Source organism: Panthera pardus, unplaced genomic scaffold (genome assembly GCF_024362965.1).
Source record: "Panthera pardus isolate Hobbes unplaced genomic scaffold, ASM2436296v1 HiC_scaffold_10, whole genome shotgun sequence".
In the NCBI taxonomy this organism is placed as follows: Eukaryota; Metazoa; Chordata; class Mammalia; order Carnivora; family Felidae; genus Panthera; species Panthera pardus.
The window spans coordinates 39,163,490-39,189,535 of record NW_026526655.1 but is presented as its reverse complement, the minus strand read 5'-3'; the positions used below and the strand labels follow the sequence as shown (position 1 = coordinate 39,189,535).

Below are 26,046 nucleotides of genomic sequence, written 5' to 3'. Positions count from 1 at the left end.
TTAACTCAGGCAAAAGACCCTGCAGGCAAATCATGCTGTGACAGGAACCCTCAGGTACTAAGGACTGCTCTGACATTGGCAAGACCCCACATGATTGACCCCAAGACAATGATCAGCCTAACCTTTACCATCCACCTGCATGTACCCACTGACCCTTGTCCTGTGTTTTCCGTATATAAGCCTGGAAGCATTTTCAGCACATTGGAGACTGTCTTTGATATGCTAGTCCTCTGTCTTCTCAGTGTTGGCCTCACTGAAATAAATTCCCTCTTGTTTCACCACCACTCCACATCATACCTTTGGCGTCTGTCAGCAGCAAGTGGCCGAACCTGATCTGTTTGGGACCCTCAGAGCCAGGCGCTCTTGCACCCCTGTGCCCTGGTTACAGTGTGGCATTAGCAAGAATGGAATGATTCACCTGTTTCTAAACCACTCACCAGGGTGGGGAATGGAATCAAGATTCACCTCCTGGGACAACGGAAGAGCTGGCCCCTCCTGAGGACTTGGCAGCCCACTTTCCAGGTTGCATTAGGAAGAGGAGGGATGGTAAACGGTGTGTGGAGCATACACATACCTCCGACATTCCCTCCTCAAGGATCCTTATGAGCAGACAACTCCATCAGACAGAAAAATCTTCCAAAATAGAGGAGGCTGTCCTTTTAGCAAAATGCACACATGTCTGTAGCTTGCACTGTTTTTGCTCAAAATCTTCTGCCCTGGAAGTGCATTCATTTATTTAATATTTTTCTTTGCTTAGCACAGCCCTCAAATTAATGTTTACTAAACCAAGGGTCAATAATGGTTATTTTGTGCCTCCAGTCAGTATTTTTTCTTAATTGATTCTCAGTAGTTGGACAGGTGTTTAGAGTCTACCGGAGATTTCATTAGCATAAATATTTGTATTAGAGTGAATAAAAATAAAAATATTAATTCTTATATAACACTTTCTCTGGGCCCATCATTATACAAAGGATTTTGTCTAGCTCATTTAACCTTAGCTACATGAAGCAGTACTGTTTCCTTGTGCTGTTTTATTTTCAAAGTAAGCTCTATGTCCACCATGGGCTTGAACTTGTGATCCCAAGATTAAGAGCCTCATGCTCTACCAACTAAGCCAGCCAGATGCCCCTGAAGTGGTGCTGTTTTTTTTTTTTTAAGTTTATTCACTTATGATTTCTGAGAGAGAGAGAGAGTACAAGCAGGGGAGGGGCAGAGAGAGAGAGAGAGAGAGAGAGAGAGAGAGGGAGACACAGAATCTGAAGCAGGATCCAGGCTCCAAGTCATCAGCGCAGAGCCCTATGTGGGGCTCCAACTCATGAACCGTGAGATCATGACCTGAGCTGAAGTCAGAGGCTTAACCAACTGAGCCACCCAGATGCCCCATTTTTAATCCTCATTTTATAGATGGGGAAATTTAGGCACAGAAAGGAAAGCCATTGATAGTCCATATGTTCCTCCTTGGAAAAGTTAGGCAATGGTAATTCTCACGATATTTTAAAAGGAAGTAAAAACAATTCAGTAAAAATGGCCTGATACATGACATAAACTGCAGGATGATTTTATACCTTTATTTCCAAAAAACTCTTTTTCCTGTAAAATTAAATACAAGCAGCACTCAAACCTAAACTGAGGGTGGATGAAAACATAGCACAAAAATGAAAAGTGTGTCTGTGGGAAAGATACCAATAGAAAAAAGATAAATTCTATAAATTGTGGTCTAACACTCATGAACGAGACAAAAAACTTGAGATTGATTTGGAGTCAAGATCCTTTGGCTTCACCTAGCTGGAGACCAATATTTTTAATGTCTTTTGTATGTTTGTAGAATGACTTTGACCCTTCTCTGAACTAACATCTTCTTTTAAAATGTGTATGGAGTATTGTGCTACAACCCATCTGGGCCAAAAAAGCTTCTATTATGCTTTGGCCACCGGGCTTTTCTAACCACTGTTTATCCACTTTATTGTTATTGAGTTTAGATGTAATGAAACCAAATGATTTTTATCAATTCTTGCATATAGACAGAGACAATAATAAACGTCATATTGAATTCATTATGATTTCCTCCAGGAGAGAAAATGACACCCATAAATGCTGGCACCATTGTGTTTATATTGGTTGGCACTGCAATGGAGACTGAGATGCTCTTTAAATAATCTACAGAAGAGTTGGAATTCCTATGCCAAGGAAACAAAAAATTCCCTCACCTGAATCCTATTAAAGCTGACAAGGGTTTCAGTGAAGTTAGATAGTTATTTAAAAACGAGACATTATAGATTTCATTATGCCAAATAAACCAAAGAATGACTTCAAGAACACAACAACCTGAAATACATAAAGGGAGAAGGAGGCTAATTTATGGCAAATGCAAAGCATAAAACACAAGAATTCCCAAAACAAAACAATTTGCATGTGGCAGCATGTTGGCTTAATTCTGGCTCTACTCAAACAGAACAGATGTCCAGAAAGAAAAATTAAAAATGTTGCCAATTTATCTGAATGATTCCAAATAATAGTATATTGACATAGTAGATATAGTTGATATATAATATGTAATATTATATATATAATAATATATAATATATAATCAAGTAGGGTTGATATATAATGTTATATTAGTTTCAGGTGTACAACATAGTGATTTGAATGAATATCCAGACTCTCAGTTGACATTTCTACAGCACTCTGAATCATTGCGGGTAGGGTGTAAATGAGTCCAATGCTCTGCAAACTGATTTGGCTGTATATACAAGAGCCCTACAATGTTTGGGTATTTGACCGAGTGCTTCCGCTTCTGGAAGTCGTTTTCAGGAAATAACACAAAATTCAAAAACCGTATTTGTATTCAATAATGTTTGTTTATATGGTAATTGTGCTAGTTGAGATGAGATACAATCTAAATGTCTAATAACAACAAGATGGTTAAGTGAATTATGATATATCCACTGAATGAGATGTTATTATTCCTAAAATTTATAATGAAATGAGAAAATTTTTAAATATAACGGTAAGTGCAGAAACAGGCAGAAGGCAGAAGCAAAATTGCATTTGGCATTTGGTCTTAACATTAAAAAATGCATATCCTTTTAAAAGAAATATATCTCTAAAGGCCCATTGACATGTATCAAGAGAAAGGATAAATAAGTTGTGGTATCCAGCCCATGATAAAATATTATAAAAATGTTTTCCATGAATGAGCTTTAGCCACATAAGCCAACATGGGTGAATTTTAATAATATGTCTTGATAGAAATAATGTATCAAAACAAGCTAACCAAACATTATGCTATTTAGGCACACATTCATATACATGTGCATGTGTTTTTGCATGTGTATATGTGTGTGCCTGATGAAATTGAGAAATGGTAATAAACACAAAATTTGGGACAATTAATTGGGACAATAAATTCCTCTCTGGCAGGAGGGCACAGGGTCATGGGGAATAGGGAAAAAACAAATAGATAGAGGTCAGTTACTGCTAACAGTCTTCTTCCTGGGCAGGGCAATGGGTCTTTTGCTAGTCACTGTGTTATATAATGAGGAATAAACAAAATTAAAGATGGCCAATTTTTAATTAAAGATGAGCCAATGACACTGTGCCACAACCAGGAATTACGTCTTATTTAATTCTTAATATTGTTAGAAGATGAGATTATGACTGACAGACATTTTTCCCTTTATACATTTCTAGAGTTTCTACTTTCTATGATTAGCATTATACTTGAAAGTTTTTAAACAAGAAACTAATCTAGAAAGGCTGTAGATATAAAAATTCAAAAGACCTATTATAGCTGAGCCTGGTTGAGCTAAAATTACCAATTTAGGCCAAGCAGTTGAACCAAAAGCTAGGATTCAATTAATACTAAGCTACAAACAGTTAGTGGGTATATTACTTGGGCCTGATTTTATTTTCTTAGTCCTGAGGATTCAAATTCTTCTCCAAGAATGTAACCATTCTGGGGCCTAAGTGGAAAGATCAAAAAGTACTGTATTTTCTCATAACAATAATAATAGCTGACATCGATTATTACTATGAACCAGGTACTGCGCTAAGTGCTTTTTATCCATGGTGAGTTCATGCTCACCATGATCATGTGATAGTTATTATTATTGTCCAAATTTGACAAGTGGGGAAACTGAGGCACAAAGTAGCTAGGTGCTTCACCCAAGATCACACAACTAGTAAATAAGGGAACTCAAAATTGGAGTCTAGACTTAACATGGGTCAAATCTCCTCCTGAGAACAACTTAAAAAGTCTTATCAAATGCTGATCTTAATACATAGTTACTTACCAAAGTGGAAGCATAATCAGTCTGCAAAAAGGAACCAAGTGTGAGGGTAGATTCAGGGGCATAGCTTCTCAGGGCCTGGATCTGGAGACAGTAGTGAGAGCAGTACAGATCCCAAGGATATATTTAGCAGGCAGGATAGTAACATGCATTAAGATTCAGGCCCACAACTACTTAGGTTTACATGCAGGCTTCACTGCATATTAGCTCTGTGACCTGAGAAAGTTACTGGAATTCTCTGTGCTTCATTTCCTATGATTGTAAAGTTGGGATAATAGTAAGCACCCACCTCACAGAGTCATTGTTTGTATTAAATGAGTTAATTTATGTAAAGCACTTAGAACAATATCTGGCATACAGTACTAAGTGTTACTTATTATACTTCTAGAGTATATTTTCCCAGTGTGTGATCTTTAATCTTTCCCGCTCTCTCTTTTCTTTCTCTTTTTCTCTCTCATTGTACATTCATCGGATGTCTTGAATTATTTGGGAAATGAGACAGGTATTAATAAATATAGAATGAAAAATAACCTTGCCAATACTAATAAATTCACCTTTATGATATGGATATAGAGGTTTAAAGATGCATAAGTTCATTTTCTTCTTCTGTTGAGAGAATCTAATTCTAGGAACAAGAGATCTGAGTTCAGGTCTTGGCTCTGTCACCAACAGTCCAATCTTGAACAAGTCTCAACTTTCACCAGCCTGTCTTCTCATCTGACAGTGGAGATGGTAATGACAGAATCACCTACCTGAACCCTTTATTCTGGTATGCTTTGGCAGGTTTGTTTTTTCATTCCATCATGCACATTTGGTGAGCAACTGGGCTATGCCAGACTCAGGGCTGTAGAAGGGACATGCAAACTCTGTGACGCTGAGGAATTCAGAGTCCAGGAACTACAATCCTGGAACAAGTGTGTACACGTGCACGTGAGCATGCAGGGATGGAAGCAACTGGAAGAGACCACAAAATATTCCTTTTGGAAGTGACGATATGCAAATTCTCAAAAATACACAGCCCCATGCAGGGGAGGACTAGCTGTTCAAGAATGCTTTTCTTTTTGACATAAAACCTGTGCACATTTCCATGGGACTTTCTACCTACCATTGCCCCCATCTGAAGTGTTCGTTTTGCATTGGTTTGGGATTTTTAGGATTCCACAAACCTTTGAAACTTTAACTCAATTTCTTAGGACAGAACATTTGTATTTGTTTGGCAGAAATTTTCTCACTGTTCATATCCAATTATTAAGTAAGTTAGATAGAAAATAATGATATTACTACTCGTTCATGCTTATCACCCTTGACATTTTCCATAAATAGAAACTTTGTTCATTGGCTGAAATCTTGTGTAATACTGAACACTGTCAAAGGCAGGGTTTGGTACACCCATCTCCTTGGAGAAAAGGATGTGGGTCTCTAATTCAATTACAGACGGAACTGAATTTGATAGCCCCAGACTATTTGCCAGTATTATTTTTGTAGCCACAAATAACCTGACAACTCAACATTTTAGTTCTCTGTGAGGTCAGAAAAAGGTCTTATTAGTCATTCATTTCACATTTCTCCATTAATTTAGTGCCCATCATGTGCATGTCCATTCAGAGCAGAAAAACCCACCAAGTTACCAAAGCTACACAGGTATGTGTCAAACATTAAGGTACCCTTCAACCTTAAAATTCTACGGCTTGTCATCTAAATAAAGGAGAAGGACTCTAGGAAAAAATATCTAAAACTATCATCAAGATATTTGGTATTGCTTAGACTGAATGAAAAATTGTTTAAAATTTTGCTTCTCAAAATGTAATGAAAAGAGAAATACATCAAAACCACACTCAGATATCACCTCACGCCAGTCAGAGTGGCCAAAATGAGCAAATCAGGAGACTATAGATGCTGCAGAGGATGTGGAGAAACGGGAACCCTCTTGCACTGTTGGTGGGAATGCAAATTGGTGCAGCTGCTCTGGAAAGCAGTGTGGAGGTTCCTCAGAAAATTAAAAATAGACCTACCCTATGACCCAGCAATAGCACTGCTAGGAATTTATCCAAGGGATACAGGAGTACTGATGCATAGGGGCACTTGTACCCCAATGTTTATAGCAGCACTCTCAACAATAGCCAAATTATGGAAAGAGCCTAAATGTCCATCAACTGATGAATGGATAAAGAAATTGTGGTTTATATACACAATGGAATACTACGTGGCAATGAGAAAGAATGAAATATGGCCCTTTGTAGCAATGTGGATGGAACTGGAAAGTGTGATGCTAAGTGAAATAAGCCATACAGAGAAAGACAGATACCATATGTTTTCAGTCTTATGTGGATCCTGAGAAACTTAACAGAAACCCATGGGGGAGGGGAAGGAAAAAAAAAGAGGTTAGAGTGGGAGAGAGCCAAAGCATAAGAGACTGTTAAAAACTGAGGACAAACTGAGGGTTGATGGGGGGTGGGAGGGAGGGGAGGGTGGGTGATGGATATTGAGGAGGGCACCTTTTGGGATGAGCACTGGGTGTTGTATGGAAACCAATTTGACAATAAATTTCATATATTAAAAAAAAAACAAATTAAAAAAAAAAGAGAAATACAAATGGCTGATAAACTATGAAAAGATGTCTGGCCTCATAGTGACTTTAAAAAATGAAAAATAAAGCAAAATATTATTTTTCTCCTATAGAATTGGTAATTATTTGGACATTGATTGATAATACTCAATGTTTGCAGGGGGAGAGTAACTCTCATTTCGCTGTTGGGCCTTAAAGTATTGGTAAAATTTTTCCAGAAAGAAAAAAGTCCTAATGCTTTGCCTATCCTTTGGCCTTGAAGTTCTACTTTTAAGAAATTATCTTAAGGAAATAATGATGAATGTACACAAAGATTTGCCTTCAAGGGTAATTGCTACATTGTTTTCAATATGAATAGTTAAAAAAGGTAAATGTCCAAAAATAGGAGATTGGTTAAATAAAAGATGCTAGAGTCATACAATGATACAGTATATAATCCTTAAATATAATGTTATGTCATAATATTTTGTAGCAAGAATATGTTTATGAGATATTAACTAAAAGAGACATCATCATGCTAGCAGTGGTTATCCCTAAATATATGAGTCTAAGTTGGGGTGCCTGGATGGCTCAGTCAGGTAAGCGTCTGACTTTGGCTCAGGTCACCATCTCACCGTTTGTGAGTTCAAGCCCCACCTCGGGCTGTATGCTGACAGGTCAGAGCCTGGAGCCTGCTTCAGATTCTGTGCCTCCCTCTCTCTGCCTCTCCCCTGCTCGTACTCTATCTCTGTCTCTCAAAAATAAATAAACATTAAAAATAAATAATAAAATATATGGATCTGAGTTGACTTCTAATTTCTTTTTAATTTTTCAGTATCTCCTATGGTGAATGCATTTACCACTTTAATAACAATTAAAATATAATGTAATAGTTTCAATGAGAAAAAATAGATAAGATGTAATATAATGCTTCTTAAACTTGTATAAATTTCTTAATTTTTTTTAATGTTTATTTTTATTTTTGAGAGGGAGACAGAGCACGAGCAGGGGAGGGGCAGAGAGCGGGAGACACAGAATCCGAAGCAGGTTCCAGACTCTGAGTTGTCAGCACAGAGCTGGATGCGGGACTTAAACTCAAAAACTGCGAGATCATGACCTGGGCTGAAGTCAGACACTTAACCGACCAAGCCACCCAGGTGGCCCCTTAAACTTGTATAAACTTCTAAATGCTATTAAAGCAAACAGATAATGGCATTCACCTTATTCACCTGAGAGAGTAACTGTATTAAAACGTACATTTTACTAGTTTTTATCAATTTAATTCCAAATAATACAGAGTGCAATATTTGTTGAAAACACTGTAAACACATAGGATTCTGGTGCCCTAGCAGACATTCTGTATAATACATGAGGTGGTTGTGCACTATTTCAGCGGACAGCTGGGATTTGCAAACTTGCACTCCTGTCCATGGGAAGCACGTGGAAATAATAGGAAGAGCTGACAGATGTAGGTACTTTTGTAGTTGAGTCCAAAATAATAGGGGTAGAAAGCCAACATTCACTGGTATGGGGTGGCCGGCCCTGAATTCCTGCCTCTGCCCTTCAATGGCTGTGTAACCTTGGCCAACTCACTTAACCCCTGCAAAACAAAGACAACAATCACATTGACCTCTTCCAGAGGTTTTGAGAATTAAATGAGAAAAGGAACAACATGGGTGACAAATAAGCGCTCAGTGACTTCAGCTATAATTCCATCAATAGGTTTATCATGTGGTTGGTACATTTAAAGCCTCCTGCTCAGTCCTACGTGGCCCAACCTGAGGAGGAGGGATGTCAAACAGCAAGATCTGTCAGCAACGGCCAACGTTCCTCAACATTCCCCAGGGAATAGAAAGTGCAATCCATGGAAAGAAATTGAACTTGGAAATGCCCTTGCATTCCTACCTAATTTGTGTGTGTGTGAGTGTGTGTGTGTGTGTGTGTGTGTGTTTGCCTTAACGGAATCCTGTTGTTAAAAATAAAGTAAACAAATCAGTAGAAGAAAAGAGGCACTGTCCACCATAGCTAATATTGCAAAGCCCTGGGGAGTAATATATCCACTACTTTGTGACCTAGAGCCCAGCAGGGGTTATGCTTCAAGGGATCCTCTTTGAATTGCAAGGTTCTTTTTCTCTTCTTTAAACTCGTTCAAACGTTACCAAACTTTTAAGTCCTTGGATGGATAAAAAAATCTCTGAGCAAATTGGTTAGTGCTGCTGAACCCTGGGGGGTGGGGGGGTGGGGGGCGGTGAGTGTCCTGACACAAGGAAGGGCCTGATTTATTCAGAGCACTGAGCACGGAGAACAATGACCACTTTATGTGGTAAAATAATTAACCTGTTAAAACAATGATCACTTACGGGAAAAATGTGAGAAAAGTTTACTTAAACCAGGAAGTCAGTGGTGAGAAGGCACTGTTGCCTTCTTGGAGAATCAGTAATTGAAAACTTCAGCTCCATGCTCCTAAAGTAAAAACCCTTGGTCTTAAGCAGGGCAGAAAAAAAAAATCATGTGCTTCCTGAAAAACACAAAAGCTTATTTTTTCAGATCTTAAAAAGAGATGTAATTTAGAAAAGGGATAATCACAAGCAACACTTTCTGCTGAGAACAAAAACCAAAGCAAAAAAATATTTATGGACATTCCCAAGAAACCGCTATGGCAAATCTCGTTGGAACTTTAATTCATGTGGAGACTTTGAAACATCAGCACACAGCAGGAAATGAAAGGGCATTTGAAAAATGAAGGACAACTCCAGTTTCTCCTCTATCCATACCTCCATAAATTGCAAAGAAAGTCCTTATTTTTAGCAAAATTGCTATCACATTTACAAACAGCAGTTCTGGACATGTGTCCACAGCCCTGTGCCAACATCACTGTATCGCTGTGGATCCAAACCTACCAGAACATTTTGTTTTTCAAAAGTAGTTTTGCCTTAGAATATATTCGCATGGAGAATAGGAAATGAGAACTGTCATGGATAATGACAACTCAGGGCCTGAGAACAAAAGAAATCTGCCAGAGATCTCAAGGAGTGCACTGTGAAGGAAAGTTCCTTTTTAGCTCCCAGTGAATTCCTCAGCAATTAGTGGTTTGTCTTGAAATGATAGCAGTTGCAGGAACTGCGGCCAGAGATCCAGTGCCTGCCTCCATCCTGGGAATATCCTTGGCCCCTGAGCAAAGGAGCTGCATGGAGTTATTGTGGCACAAAGTCTGTTTTTCAAAGCTTTACTGGCCTCTCTTTCAATAATATGTGAAGGAAACAAATAAAAACTAAGCAAAGAAAAATTGTCCTTGATCAGGACTTCATAGATATTTCAAAGTAGAGGGCTGTGCTAATGCTAATACCATAAAGTATTGTTTCTGAACGAGGAAATGTGTTTCAGTATGCCAAGCTACTTCCAAGAAGTATCTTAAACACTTGGGGAAATAAGGTCCAACATAAATGCTTGTGGGATTTTGTAGGTAAGATGACTCTAACTTCCTGGCATGACTCACAAAGATGTAACGAAATGCCATGAAAAACCACATACTTCCAAAATCATGAAAATTTGTTAAAGATAGTATATTATTTTAGTTTTACATTTTTTTGTGTTACTGCTGAGACAGCTTTGCCTCCTTCCCCATCAAATGCCTGATTATAGAAGAAATGCATGCTTACTGTAGCCAAATGCCGAGCACGGGGAAAACAGCACCTGTCATTCCGCTGCCCATGTGCTGCCACAACTAACATACCAGAATTTTTTTGTCTTGTCTGTTTTCTATACATTTTTAAGTTTATTTATTTTGAGAAAGAGAAAGAGAGAACATGAGAGGGGAAGGGTCACAGGGAGAGGGAGAGAGAGAGAGAGAGAGAGAGAGAGAGAGAGAGAGAGAGAGAGAGAATCCCAAGCAGGCTCCACACTCTGTGCTAAGCTAGATGCGGGGCCGATCTCACGACGGTGAGATCATGACCTGAGCTGAAATCAAGAGTCGGATGCTTAACTGACTGAGCCACACAGGCACTGTTTTCTACATTTGAAAACAACATAGTTAAGATTATACTCTGTGTGTGTGTTCATTTGATGCTTCATAGAAGTCTTCCAAGGTCATGGAGAGCAATTCATAATTATCATTTTCAAGGCACCATAATGTTTCACCACATAAATATGCCATAATTTGCTTCACTGAGTTCTGTTATTGTACATTTTGCACATTCTTTTGAACATTTGTATACTGAGGGTTTTCTTATTCCAAATAATGAGGAGATTTTCTTGCCAAAACATACAAAGAATTGTATCTTATAGTTATTTGTATGTATATGTGTATATCTCAGTTTTGGGTGCTAACACCAGATATTTTGATCTATCTAATATTTATTTTCTTTGGTGTAGTCTCTCAAAAATGAAGAAGACTTGTTTGTATCTAGAATATATAAAGAACTCCTAAAAATCAATAATAAAAGATAACCCAATTTCAAAATGGGCAAAAGATCTGAGTAGATATTTCTCCAAAGAAGATATACCAGTCGCCGATTAGCACATGAAAAGAGGCCCAACATCATTAGTAATCACATAAATGCAAATCAAAACCACAAAGAGATATTACTTTATACCCAATTAAAAGGAGCATAAGCAAAAAGGCAATAACAAGTGTAGGGAAGGATGAAAAGAAATTGGAACTCACATAAACTGCTGGTGGGAAACAGTCTGGCAGTTTCTCAATGGTTAAACATAGAATTATCATCTGACTTAGCAATTCCACTTTTAGGTATATACCCAAGAGAAATGAAAACATACACCTACACAAAAACCTGTACATGGCAGCCTAGCAGCCAAAACGTGGAAACAACCCAGATGTCCATTAACTAACGAATGGGTCAACAAAATGTGATGTATCCATACAAGTAGAATATTATTCAGCAATAAAAAGGAATACAGTACTGATATATGTACATCATACAGCATGGATGAACCCTGAAAACATTATGCTAAGTGAAAATAGCCAGTCACAAAAGATTGCTTATTTTTTTTTAATTTTTTTTAATGTTTATTTATTTTTGAGACAGAGAGAGACAGAGCATGAACGGGGGAGGGTCAGAGAGAGGGAGACACAGAATCCAAAACAGGCTCCAGGCTCTGAGCTGTCAGCACAGAGCCCGACGCGGGGCTCAAACTCACGGACCGCGAGATCATGACCTGAGCCGAAGTCAGCCGCTTAACTGACTGAGCCACCCAGGTGCCCAAGATTGCTTATTTTTGATCTCCTGATATGAAATGTATAGAATAGACAAAGCCATACAGACAGAAAGCACGTTGGTGGTTGCCTAGGGCTCGGAAGGTTGGGAGGAAATAGAGAGTGCCTGTTAACGGGCACAGGGGTTCTATGTGGGGAGATGGCCTGGAATTAGTGTTAACGGTTGCACAGTTTTGTAAATATATGAAAAACCATTAATTTTACACTTTAAGTGGATGAGATTTCAATAGAGTTGTTATTTAAAAAGGAAAATCTTAGCACACTATGGGAAATATTCAGACACTGGCTCAATTTCCACATTTTAAAAGGTACCAATAATGGAGCCACCAGATTCTTGGAAATACAGTTTTCCTGGCTGCAAAGCACCTTTTGGTATCAAATTTCTCTATATGTACTTGAGAGGATCTTGTAGCCACAGGAGATAATTACTAAAGTTTCTAGTCAGGTTTCAGATGGTTAACTCATAAATGCCTGCCTCTTTAAGAACAGAGTTAGGCTTCCTGAGTGAAACTGAAATTATTTTTGAAAGAAATTAATCTAATTCACAGGCTTTTACTGTAAGTTCGAAGCAAATGTGAGCTTTCTTTATCTAGGGACTGGAATAAGATTTACTTACATTTGAATCTCAGATATTGCAAACATTTCAAAAAAAATCTCTATAAATCTCACATATTAGATCATTTCCATTTCTAACTTTCCTAAGAATAAATGGGCTCTGGCCACTTTGATTTACTTGGCATTTGTTTATTTTTTCACGAGCATTTTTGACAGCTCACAAATGACACCTATTTGCGTAGTCACACAAATGGGGACAGAGTATGGGAGTGACAAGGGTGTAGAGGAACATGAGGGATCATAAATATTTCTGTGGTTATTTTCAGAGAATGTAAGCTGCCATTAAGGTTAACTTTCAAAGCTTAATACTAGTCATCTTCACTTTTGCGTGAATTTATTTCAGATCTTTTCTGGGAAGAGATTTTCACAAGAGGAAGAGAACCTCAGCACACAGCTTTAAAGGAGTTGGGAAGGGGGCATGAATAAAAGCAGGAAATGCGATACAGAAACAGAGACACGTTTTACCTACCACCACTTCTGCAGAGATGCCCATGAACTTGCCAGTACCCTACCCCCAACCCTGTTTTAAGTAATTGTTCCTCTCTGTTGACAGGAATGTGGGTATTCTATTAAAAAGACATTTTGAATCCCTTCCATTCTTCCTCCAATCACTTCTCTCCATCTTATCTTACCTCTTCCCCCCCCAAATTATGTCTGCTAAAGACATGGCTTCAAAGCAAGTTAATATGACTCTGATATGGAGACCTGAATTGTGGAAGGCTTTGTAGGGCATGACTCAATTTCACTTCCCTACTCCCAGCTAGTAACCTCATTCAATCAGCTGTACAATGACAATACCTCAATTTATATCTCTATTGCTGGCCACACCTGAAAGCTCCAAACCTATATAACCAAAAAAACCATTATCATGGTCCACACATCCAACACTGAGTTCAGCTTCCCCTCAGACCTGCTTCCCTCTCCAGCGTTCCCTTGTTTTACTATATGGACAACCATTGAAATGGCTGCTCAAAAGAACAATTTGAGAACCATCCTTTATAAGCTTCCTCATCTTACACATCCAAGTAATGAGGGAACTCTATCGGTCCTCTCAAGTCTCACTTGAATCTGTCCATTTCTCTTGGCTTCCTAAGCCATCACCATCTCTTGCCAGGACAAATGAAATAATCCTCCTAAGTGGGCCTTCAGATTGACCCCCTTTCAATACACCCTCCACACAATATCCAAGCAACAATCCTTCTAAAACCCAAAATAGGATTACGTGCAACTCTCACTTAAAGCTTTTCAATGGTACCCTGTGACCTTAAAGTAAAAGACCAACTGGCTAACATAGCCCCTGCCCACCTCTCCAGTCTCTTACCTCACCTGTCTGGAGATCTTCCAGTTCCTTGAATGGGCCGGGCATTTCCTGCCTCAGAGACAATTCTGCCTGGAGAAGACCTTCATTTGAAGGCTACCTTTTCAAAGAAGGTTTCTCAGATATTAGAGATAAAGAAATACGTAAGACTCATACCAATATCTTCTCCACATGTAGTAAATTGTGTGTCGATACAGGCCATCTTACAGTACCTATTTGTACAGTACCAATGGCTAACTAGGAAACACTAGTGAATTATTTATGTTTCTCTTTTCTATTTAGCAAATACTACATTCTGTAATGTTTTCAGTATTGCAATTTAGGTTATTCTATCCTAACTTTGACTTTATGGTACACTTAAAATTTTTAATCAAACAGTATATAAATTAAAATTTAGATCCTAACATTTTTTTAAGTCATAGATTCCAATCACTTTCTCCTAGCTTTTTTTTTTTTTCATTTAATCCTGGAAAATTTAATTCAAATACGCTGTGATAGAGAGGATACAGGCAGCATTTGAAGCCAGATGGACTTGAGCTCAAATCCCCAAGTACGGTACTTAGCTAACTTTGAAAACTGCTTAACCTCTTGGAGTCTCAGTTCTTTACCTACAATGTGGGGATATTCAGGGTTGTTGCGAAGATTAAATGAGACAGTATGAATAAAGGAGCCAAATATAATTCCTGACTCATAGCGGACCCTTAGCAGACTTTATTCTTCCTCATTTACTTTATGTCCCATATATCTCTGGATACAGGCATACCGGCAGGTGGTATTTTTTACACAGACCCACAAGCACCCATTTTATAAACACATGCTGTAAAGACCTTCCAAAATTGATACTTAGACACAATGTTGTGGGACTATTTGTGTGCGTTGTTTGGGACACTGGAGCAAAGCCAAAGTAATTAAATCTCTTACAAATTTAGTAATATAAAAGGCCCCAGGCATTGGCCATTGTAATTATTCTATTTCTGGGAAGAAAAGAGACAGGTTCATTTGCAGTATCCCATGCTTAATCATTAGTATTAAATGAATTCAGACCAGAACTAATCAAAGAAGCAAACAACTGATTACTGCTGTTTTGTAAAATAAAGAAGTAATTGATGTTCACACAGGTTAAAATGGCCAAAAAGGCCTTTAAATAAATGGTTCAGCTTTTTTTCTCCCTTTATAGCTGGTTTTCAATGGTCTTTAGTCTGTGATTACTTAAATATTCATTTATTTCAGAAGCCTTTTTGTGCAAATCCCAATTAAAAAACCAATCACGTTCTTAATAAATTGGGCTAACAACTTCTTTCAAAGGAAGAAACAAATCACAATGTTTCATCATAAAATTTGACTTCACATGACTATCTAGGCAGTTAATTCAATTATAATCAGGAAAGATCATGAAGCCTCATAGATTTATTCATTATGACTGAGTTACAAGGAAAGGAAGGGCTCTGATATGCCTTATATGACATGGAGAATCTGTTATGGTTTATTTGTTTAATCATTCTACGTCATAATTTTCTCCACATACATCTTGCATTCATTTGTTTACTATTCAGTATAACTAGAGTGCACATTTACAATTGTGTCTGTATTTGGTGACCCAGTTGCATTTTACAATCTGGCTAGCAATATTGGTATAATTAGCATATATCTTTCTTTTGGCTTTTCAAAGGGGTATTACAGTCACTAAATTTAAATTCCAGTGGTGAGCCACAGAAGGTGGAATCTTTCCTATTAATTATAAAATAATGACTTTTTTTTGCTTATTCTGAAAGTTGGCCACACTATAGGGTTAGCATAGGACCTAAATGTGAGAGATTATTCATTTAATTCTACCCACACTTGCACCCACCCTGCCTATTAGTGAGATTCTTTAACAGTTTTCATAGTAATATATTTTAAAGAAAAGGACTTAGTCAATTTCAATAAAATGGAAGATCTATTTGTTTCCTATAAGTAAAACTTTTACTATTATAAAAAGAAGATAGAAAATTGTGTGTGTGCATAGTGAGGAAAGTATACGGGAAAGTGTTAGAACATCTCTATTCTTACAGGAAAGCTTTGATAAATAAGGAAGAATCCAGAAGATACAGAAAGGCCCAGGATGCTTGATTTTCTGTGTCAACTTGACAGGGCTAAGGGAAGCCCAGATAGCTAGTAAAACATTATTTCTGAGTGTGTCTGTCAGGGTGTTTCTGGAAGAGATTAGCATTTGAATTGGTAGAGCGAGTAAAGGACACCCTTTACCCACTCTTCCCAAAGCAGGTGGGCATCATTCAATTAGTTGAGGGCTTGAATAGGAAAAAAAAAAAAAAAAAGGCACAGAAAGGGAACATTTTCTCTCTTTGCTTGAGCTGGGATATCCATCTTCTCTGGCCCTCAACATTGACCCTTCTGGTTTGTTGGCCTTCAAATTTGGGCTAGGATTTGTATCACCAGCTTTCCTGCTCTCCAGCTTACAGACAGCAGATCATAGAACTTCTCTGCCTCCGTAATCAGGTGAGCCATTTCCTATAATGAATTTCTTCTTATATATTTCTACATATCCATGTACATCCTATCCTGTATCTAATACAAGGCTTTTGCATTTAGGTGTGGAAATGCAAATGGTCTCATTTAGATAAAATGAGTCTCATTTAGACAAAAAAAAAAAAAGTCTGTCCTTCTCAGACTCTTCTCCAGCTCTTGTGAGCTGATTCTTACAAAGTAACTTGAATTCTATTCCTGGATAAGCCGGATATTTAGACATTCTTGGAGTGTATCGATATAGCATCTGGTACAGTGCTTTCCAAGTACATGTCCATGGATACCATCCAAAGAGATGTTAACATGATCAAAGTAATTATAGCACACACTACACATAGGTTCCCGGAGTAAAGCCTCCAAGGAATCCTGCAGTAAGAATGCATGTTTAGCACTGTTGAACTGGTGTTTCTAAAACCCAGTTGAGTATATATGCTTTCTTCCTTTGCCTGACACCTAATAACATTATGAGGAATTCAAGTTTGGAAAATATTGATGATTGTGCCAATTAAAATGCTTTCAGTTGTAGGGCGCGTAGGTGGCTCAGTTCGTTGGGCATCTGACTTTTGATTTAGGCTCAGGTCATGATATCATTATTCATGGGATTGAGCCTCATCAGATTTGGGATTCTCTCTCTCCCTCTCCCCTACTCATGTGTGCACTCACTCGCTCATTCTCTCTCTCTCAAAATAAATAAACTTAAAAAAGTGCTTTCAGCCACAAATAACAGAAAACCCAAAATAGAGTGGCTTAACCAAATAGGACATTTATAAAAATCACAAACTGAAAAATTGAGACGGAAATGACTGCTGCTCTTACTTCAGTGACTTCAGGGGAACAATAATGTCAGGACTCCCTTGTCCCTTCGTTCATAATTTAAAAATGGTGGAAACAGTTCTCATCCAAGATGGCAGAGAGCTTGGGACTGTCAGCATTTCTTGCTTTCATCCAGAACTCAAAAGCATTTCAGAAACCACCCAGCAGACTTCCAGTTTATCCCTTACTCCCAGTGAGCTGAATGCATTCTAAGGGAGGAAGGCAATCGAGAAAGACACTGGCTCTGGCTGGTGGGTTAGCCAATCTCATTCCTTCATCAATGGTAGGGTTACTTTTAGAGACTTGCATTGTAGTTGCATGCCCTCAGCTGCCACCAAGGGATACTGTCAGAACCAATGATATGAAGCCTACTGATGTTTTTCCAGTAGAAGCATTCCCCTCATGAGGATGTTGTCCAAAGTAAGAGAATATGCTCTAATGTGATCCACATGAGAACCTCCTCTCAGGCTCAATGCTATCTTCTCCTTCTCTGCCATGCTCATTCCAGCAACAATGTTTAACCCACACAGCATTTTTAGTTCTACCTTAGCCCTACAGGCCACATTGCTGCTGTTGGACCATTCTCTACAAGGTCCCACAATATTCAATGTGCATGGGGAAATAGGCAAGTTTCTTATTGCTCTAAGACCTATAGATCTTTCTCCTTGTCACCTTCTGAGCCTTTTCCACTCTTCAAACTCTATTCTTCTCAACGCGCTTTAGTATTTGCAAATAACAAATACTTAAATACAAATACTTAAATAATACCCTGGAACAGAGTTTTGGGGTTTATTTTTGAGTGCTACTATATATGTCCCTGACATAAAGAAGCACAGTCTCCTGATATAAAAGGAATATAGGCAGAAATGACAAATTAGTATTATAAAAATTGTTTTGCCACACACTACACAATTAACTACTTAGTAACAAAATAAGATGTTTGGTATTTAATGTCTGTCTCTCCTGATAGCTGCATTCATTTGACCAATACTGTTGACCAACTGTCCTCACCTTTCGCCAAATTTTTACTCTTCCTACCACACCCACCTCTATTTCCTTTACTCTCAGCAGACCACTAGCTGCAGTCTTCTTAGGAGAAAGATTATCCTGTCCCTTCACACCTCTATTGTCACCCATTTTCTTTTTCTTTGTTTTTTGTTGGGAGACAGTTTTTATTCTAGTCAAAGTTGACCCTTGCATTTGTGCTTGTGATCTCATCACTTTCTCTGTCATTTTGTTTCATCAATCATCTTGCACTCTTATGCATTTCGACTGTTGCCTCCATGTAGACTTCTCTCCTTTGCCTATTAATGTCTTTAAGTCTTCCCCATCTTAAAACATTTTTAAAAATACGTTTCAAGCTATTGTTCTCCTCCCTTCCCCCTAGATTTCTTGGAAGACCAAAAATACCTGTGGTCTCTACTTTCTATTTTCTCAGCTCGTTGCAAACTTACCTTTCTAGAAAATTCATTATATCCAATGACTACTCAGTCTTCTTCCTCTTGGGTATCTGCTAGACAAAGTGAGTGCCAACAAGGCTCACTTCCCTGTGTCTTTCTGGCTCTACTCTCATTTTAATCATTCTAGAGCTAAGAGAATTAGTATGATAATCTAGATTGGGGTCAACAAACTAAATGTTGCCCATCCTCTGTTTTTACAAATAAAGTTTTACTGCCACAGCCATTTGCTTGCATATTGTTCATGGCTGCTTGCATGCTCTAAGAGCAAAATTGACTAGTTGTGACAAGACACCAGCCTGCAAAGCCTACAGTATTTTTTTTTTAACATTTATTTTTGAGAGACAGAGAGACAGGGGGTGAGCAGGGGAGGGGCAGAGACAGACACAGAAAGGAAGACACAGGATTGGAAGCAGGTTCCAGGCTCTGAGCTGTCAGCACAAAGCCCAACACAGGGCTTGAACTCACGAACTGTGAGATCATGACCTGAACCGAAGTTGGATGCTCAACTGACTGAGCCACCCAGGCGACCCAAACCTACAGTATTTAATAATTGGTCCTTTTTAGAAAAAGTTTGCTGACCTCTTTCTAGATGACCTATGCAATCTAGATCTAGATGAAAGAACACCAGTGAGAATCAAGAGAAAATAAGCATAAGATATATAAAAAGACTTTATTGATAGAAATTAATGACTCTTAGAAGAGGTGCAGTAAGGAAACAAAATTTTTAGAATGACACCTAGAGATATCCAGTTGTGATGTGTGAGTAAACAGTGCTGTGTTAACTAAGGGAGGTAACAGGAAGCCAAGAAGTTTGGGTGAGGAGGTGATACAGAAAGAGAGTATATGATCATGATTTTACTCAGAGCTATTTTACATTTGAGTATTCTTACACCCAAATAAGGATAATATGTATAACTTCAGTGTCCAGGAGGAAAAAGGGGCTACGGAGAAAAGTTTGGGAATGCCATTGTGTCAGAAAAAGAAAACATGGAACTTGAAAAGAAAAGTGCTCACAATTTAAAAAGTTCCAACACATCAATTTTTCCTTCCTCAGACTTAATTAAGTTCTGCACAACATTTCTCTCTTATCACACTTCATACTTTTTATGTGATGATTTTAGCAATGTGGAGTTGACCCTCTTTATTCATGAACTCCGTATTTGTGAACTTACATACTTGCTAAACATATATACTTACACACATACCTTGCTAAAATGTATTTGTAACCCCAAATTAACATGCACAGTACTTTCACAATCATTTGGAGACATCATCAAAGTGGTAAAAAATTTGAGATGCCTGACACGCGTTTCCATCTCAGGGTGAGCAAAGTGATGCTCTTATTTCAACTCTCAAACTGTAAGACAAATGTCCATTTTGTAGTCTATTTAGTGTCATGCCTTCTGCATTTTGGGGCTTTTTGTTGGTATTTAAAATGTCCCAAATCATAATTTTGAAGTGCTCTGTAGTTATGTTCCTATAAGCACAGGACTGCAATGTGCCTTATGTGTTATTAGATAAGCTTCATTCAGGTATGAGTTATAGTGCTGCTGGTGTGAAGTCAATGTTAATGAATCAACAATATGTATTAAATAAGATCCTTTTAAATAAAAACCTACATAAAACAAGGTTATGCACTGATTAGTTGGCTAAAATGTTATAAACAGAAGCTTGTAGGAACCTAACCCTGTATTTCCTCTATCAATGTGTTAGTATTCACTGGAATAGAACTACAGTAAGTGATGTGATTGTACCTTAGTACATAATCAGATTATACATTTCTTAAAGAATCCCTTATTCATCTTTTTTAAAAAGTCAATTTATTTAAACTAAAAACAAAGACACAACAGAAACAGTTCACCCATTTCTGGGTAAATAAAAATCCCTTATTCATCCTTATGAAACATGTAGTACACTGCCACTTACTAACATTTTCTGAAAGTATCTAGTTATTACCAGAGAATAGACTTGTTTTCAAATTTATGTGGCTTTTTAACAGACAGGATCTAATAAACACATATGTACTGGAAAGGAGTTCAAAAATGACATGTGTCAAGGCTCGGACCTCCAGGCAAGGAAGTTTGCTTAACAAACTCAGAAATACTTTAAAGCAAAAGACAGTCACAAATGTAAAAAAGCACTTTTTAATTTTAACCAAAAGGATCACTAAGTTGATATATATATATATATATATATATATATATATATGTGTGTGTGTGTGTATATATCTATATATATATATACTTTTTTTCTGAAGTATTTATAATAATGTCAGTCAGTATGCTTAAGCAACACAGTTATTTAATGAAAGTTAAGATGGGCAGTTGTAATTTGTGTGAAATTTACAATTAGAATTTAAACTTCTTTAAAGTCTTATAAAATTCTAAATTGATAATAATTCTCCAAATTGGAAGTCAGATAACTTAATTTTAATACAATTTGAAATTAAAGAACAATTGTTTACACAACAAATAAAGACAAGTTTCCAAGACAGATATAAAAATCTAAATTCAAAAATAAACAGAAGAAATGTAAACAGTTATAAGATATCAATTTATAAATGTTATTTAGAGCAAAGCTATTCAAAGTCTGGTCCATGAGCTATTAGCAACCCATTCCAAATGAAAGAAAAAACTTGTGCCAGAATAAAAATGAACTATATCATTAATCAGCTGACTTTTTATAACAAGACTTTCTTTAAAGGAAGCAATGTTTTGATGTACCTTCTGGGACAGGCGCCTAATCTCATTACAGACTGTAGAACACATACTGCTTACTTCTTTAAAGTGCCCCTATAAATTTACTGCTCAGAGTTAACTTGACCATAGGGAAAAAATTAAAATGACAATCGTAACTGTCATCTGTACTTTATTTTTTAATCCTATCTGTCCAAAAAGCAAAGTTATAAAACTTTATAAACACACCACAATTTAACATTAATTTTCAGATGTGTTTAAGCATTACTGACATCTGGTCACCTCAGAGGGGCTAAGATTCCTGCTTTAATGAGATACATCATCTACTTTTGATATTTGTTTTCAACCTTGGGAGAAAAAGAATAAGAATTGAGTCATTTGTCAACAAGTTCTCCCTAAATACTGGTTTAATTTATTTTCACATTTCAAACAGTGAAAATATTTAAATTAACCTTTATGAAAAAAACTGAATTTGTATGCTGTTTGTGCAACTCCTTGTTGCGTTTTTGTAATAAAAATTGCTAGGAAAAAAGGTACGGAAATTTACAACTCTGTGTATTCTAGTAACTAAGGGGCAGCAGATGAACTATTTTAAGATTCTTCATATTAAAAGAAAGCTGGCATAAAATATTTTTTAAGAATCAGCTTATAATTTAAAATTCAAACACTTTTTTTATTTTTAATTTTTACTATGGCATAATTCCTCTAGAAATTTAAAAATAAAGTATGATCTTTTGTAAAAATCCTCTTTCACCAATGGCTTGCTAAATTTTACCTGCATTAGCTTAATATGGAAGGCAAATAACTAGACAATCTACAATTTAGAAAAAACTCATCAGTTTTAGATATACAAGAGCCCAATTTAGCTTTTGCAATGGCTAGTTTATTGAACCAACAAACTATTTCTTAAAGAATTTAAATGTATATTTACATGTCCATAAGAAGAGAGCTCCTTTGGCACCTGAGTTGAACACAATATAGTACAGCAAAGAATCTCTAAGAGAAAGGTGTCTAAAGACTATATATTTTATCTATCTATACATAAATACATACACCTATACATATACACATATACACACACAAGTAGAAATAACTTTTTCTTTAAGGCATGCTAAAGATTTAAAAGGAATTCACCATTTAGTCAAATAAAGTGAACTGATGGCTATTAAAAACAGTTTTAAGTTATTTGGAGTCTTATCAAATTTCAGAAAGTTAAAGACTTTACAGTAATATGTAATTCAAGGGGGGAAAACTCAAGAATTTTTTTTGTCAAAATATAATTTAATTTGATATAGTAACATGATCATGAGGTAATTATCCTAACATGATAATATAACAGAATTTTTGATAGTAACCAGGTGCAAAATCATCAAAGATAACCATAAAAGGAGTAAACTTCCCTTTATTATCACTAAACAGTCACCAGCCACCCTTCTGTCCTTAGACTCTTGCATTGGTTCCAACAAAAGACCATTATAAGGCTACCCTGCAGATGGCCCTCTGCTGGGCCTCATCACTCACTGGAATTTTACCTAAGAACTTTAGAAGAGCATAATGTCATCAGGTTTTATGATCACATCCACCTTGCTGTTGTGGACTCTGGCACTGTGTTAACAGTCTTACTGGTACTGTGATATTTTTTTATGTATACTTTTAGAACTCTGAATGACTGGCTTATATCCTAAGACTTAGAAAACATCTAAAATTCTGTAAGTTGCTGAAATAAGTCAGCATTTTCTTCTACGCTCAATTAATAAATATGTTTGGCCACCCAAAATAGAGCACATGCAGTCTTACTTAAGTATCTTCTACTTCAGAAATTCTGGAAGATGAAAATCCTCTACACTTGTGTACAATCTAAGTCTCCATCTTTCAGTCCTTATTAAATCTGAAGTATGATGAGAGAGGGCAAGACATTTGAGTCAAAAAAAAAAAATGATACCATGCTGCTTTTTTTTTTTTCCTCCAACTTGTATAGAATATCCCTAATTGGGTTTATAATTTCCCTCTTTGCTCTGGTTAAAGGACTTGTCTCATGTAGCAGATCATATATCCTGGAAATCTTAGGCAGTTTCAAAATATTTGTGATTGAAATATTTTCAAATATAAAATATCCCACATCTATAAAAATAGTAAATATTCTTGCTTAAACTTGACATTGTTATCCTAATAAAATTTTGTCAGTAGAGGCATGTATATAGAACTTACCTCATAGAACCTATTGAATTCAAATGTCTTCGTTTTGTTCAGTTTTATATCAACCATAATATAAACCCGAATCAATTTTTTCCTCACCTGTAAAATATTTTGATAAATCCATTTGAACTTGAATTCTTCAATTAACATGTAAACTCACATGCATAGCTTTATTTTTGTCATATATTTAAATATTTTCTTCTCTGAAGAGTTAGTATCTCAGAACAGGAAACGAAATTATGCTTGTTACTAATAATTTGGCATTAAAACACTTCTATGCAAAAGTGCATTTACAAAATAAACATGCCATAAATGAAGCTACAAACCACAATCTCACATTGGAGTAGATTTCAAATTCCAAATTCAGTCCAGTAAGTCAAAGAGAAAAGTGCTAACACAGCAAATCTGAAACAAGTTCATGGGGATTGGGCAATGAGTTATCAAAGCGAAATCTTTTGGAAACCATGCTGCTATCCTCTGGAATATTCTCTTTGTCTTCTCGATCACTACAGGTTCCATTACAAGAGGATTTAGAAGTTTTGTCTTCAGAGGACCTTAATGAATGATCCTGACTTTGAGAGGAAGTGGAAGATTCTTCAGGGTGAAATAAGTTTCCAAAGTCCCACTGCTGTAGCCAAGAATGAGACAGGCAGATTTCTGCTGTGGGTCTTTTCCTTTGAAAAGAAAGCATCAAGTGAAAATGGAGAACTAAAAATCAAGTTGGAAACATCTGCAGTTTGATACACTATAGACTTATTTTTTTAATTTATTATGAAAATAACACATATTCATAGTATAGAGGGAATAACAATACCAAAATTGTAGTACCTAGAGTTTCTTTAATATTGACATGTGCTGAAAATTCAATTCATCATGGAGCTTACAGGTAAGACTAGACAAAAAGCTTGAGGACATATGTTAAGCCTCACAAGTAAAAATTAGTAAAATTATAAAATTCCTTGATAAAGGAATAAAGGATAAAGGAATATCTTTAAAGAGATAAAGACATGAAACTATGAAGGAAAACATGTAATTTATAATCTATTATTCTGTGTTCTTAAAAGCAATACTGTTAAATCTCAAAAATACAGGCTGCTCTTGAATGATGTTTATCCAGTATTTTGAGTTTTTACATTTTGCTTTCTCTTTTGAAAATAATATGGTCAAATATCACAATTTTTCAAAAGTTAGGAAAATACCTATCTATAGTCAGACCTACAACCTTAACACAATCACCATTTCCATTACAACATGTTTTCTTAGTCTTTATCTTCATCTTTTATGATCATTTTATGTTCATTTTTTTTCTGATTATAAAGAAGTGAATTTACTCACTATAGAAATTTTTATGTTCGTTTTTTGATTTTAAAAACTTAATGGCTCATTTTAAAATTTTAGAACCTAAGGAAAAAACTATTTAAGAAAATAACCAGAAGCAATTTTACTACTATACTACTATTAAATAACCATTTATGTCCAAAACACGGCCAGTGAAAATTTGTGTGGATTTGCATTAAGCCAATAAAATAATTAGCAAACCCGTGAGTTCTTCTTCCTTAAACTGATAAGAAACTGAATCCTCCAGGAGATTAAGTAAAGGTCAGAGATAAAAGACCTGACAGCAACAAAACCAGGATCCGAGCCCAAGGCATTTTAAAGTAAATGGGGCTGCTCTGGGTAAAGAAATGGGAGGCCAACTTTTTCTTTTCCTGCTCTGAGTGAATTGTCCTGGCTCTGAGTTGCCAATGAGTGAAGTAAGAGTCCTAAACCATGGTTTCAAATCCCCTTCTTTTGCAGGTGGTCAAAGAGCATTTGATTCTTAAACGTTTGACAATCAGTAATTTACACTTCCCATATAACTATAATTACTTGACTACAGATTAGTCACAACAAAGTCTATCGCAGCCAGCCACGTGTATTGTAAACCTTCTATTTCTTTTAGGGAATTTCAGGGTTTAGTAGCAGGTTGCGAGAGAAATAACCCAAATCTTCTCTTCACTCCAAAATTTCCTGCTGTATGTTTTGTATTTACCATGTTTGAAGTTATAGATTTGGTATTTAATGATCTCTTATACCACCTCTCTTCCCATTTTATCTGAAACTTGAGAGCATACTTCTAATAATTTTATACTGTTTTATTTTATTTATTTATTTTTTTAACGTTTATTTATTTTTGAGACAGAGAGAGACAGAGCATGAACGGGGGAGGGTCACAGAGAGAGGGAGACACAGAATCCGAAACAGGCTCCAGCCTCTGAGCTGTCAGCACAGAGCCCGACGCGGGGCTCGAACCCATGGACCGTGAGATCATGACCTGAGCCGAAGTCGGACGCTTAACCGACGGAGCCACCCAGGCGC

At 36.7% G+C, this 26,046-nt stretch overlaps 1 protein-coding gene across 2 annotated transcripts in view; it reads right to left on the bottom strand.

The window, feature by feature from the left end:
- Positions 1 to 21,203: 21,203 nt before the first annotated feature.
- STK17B (serine/threonine kinase 17b) overlaps positions 21,204 to 26,046 on the bottom strand; it is a 31,899-nt gene continuing 27,056 nt past the window's right edge. For both annotated transcript variants that reach the window (XM_019428316.2, XM_019428317.2), the window contains exon 8: positions 21,204 to 24,362. In XM_019428316.2, the coding sequence (XP_019283861.2) occupies positions 24,080 to 24,362 (283 nt within the window). In that variant the 3' untranslated portion in view covers positions 21,204 to 24,079. The remainder of the gene's footprint in view (positions 24,363 to 26,046) is intronic.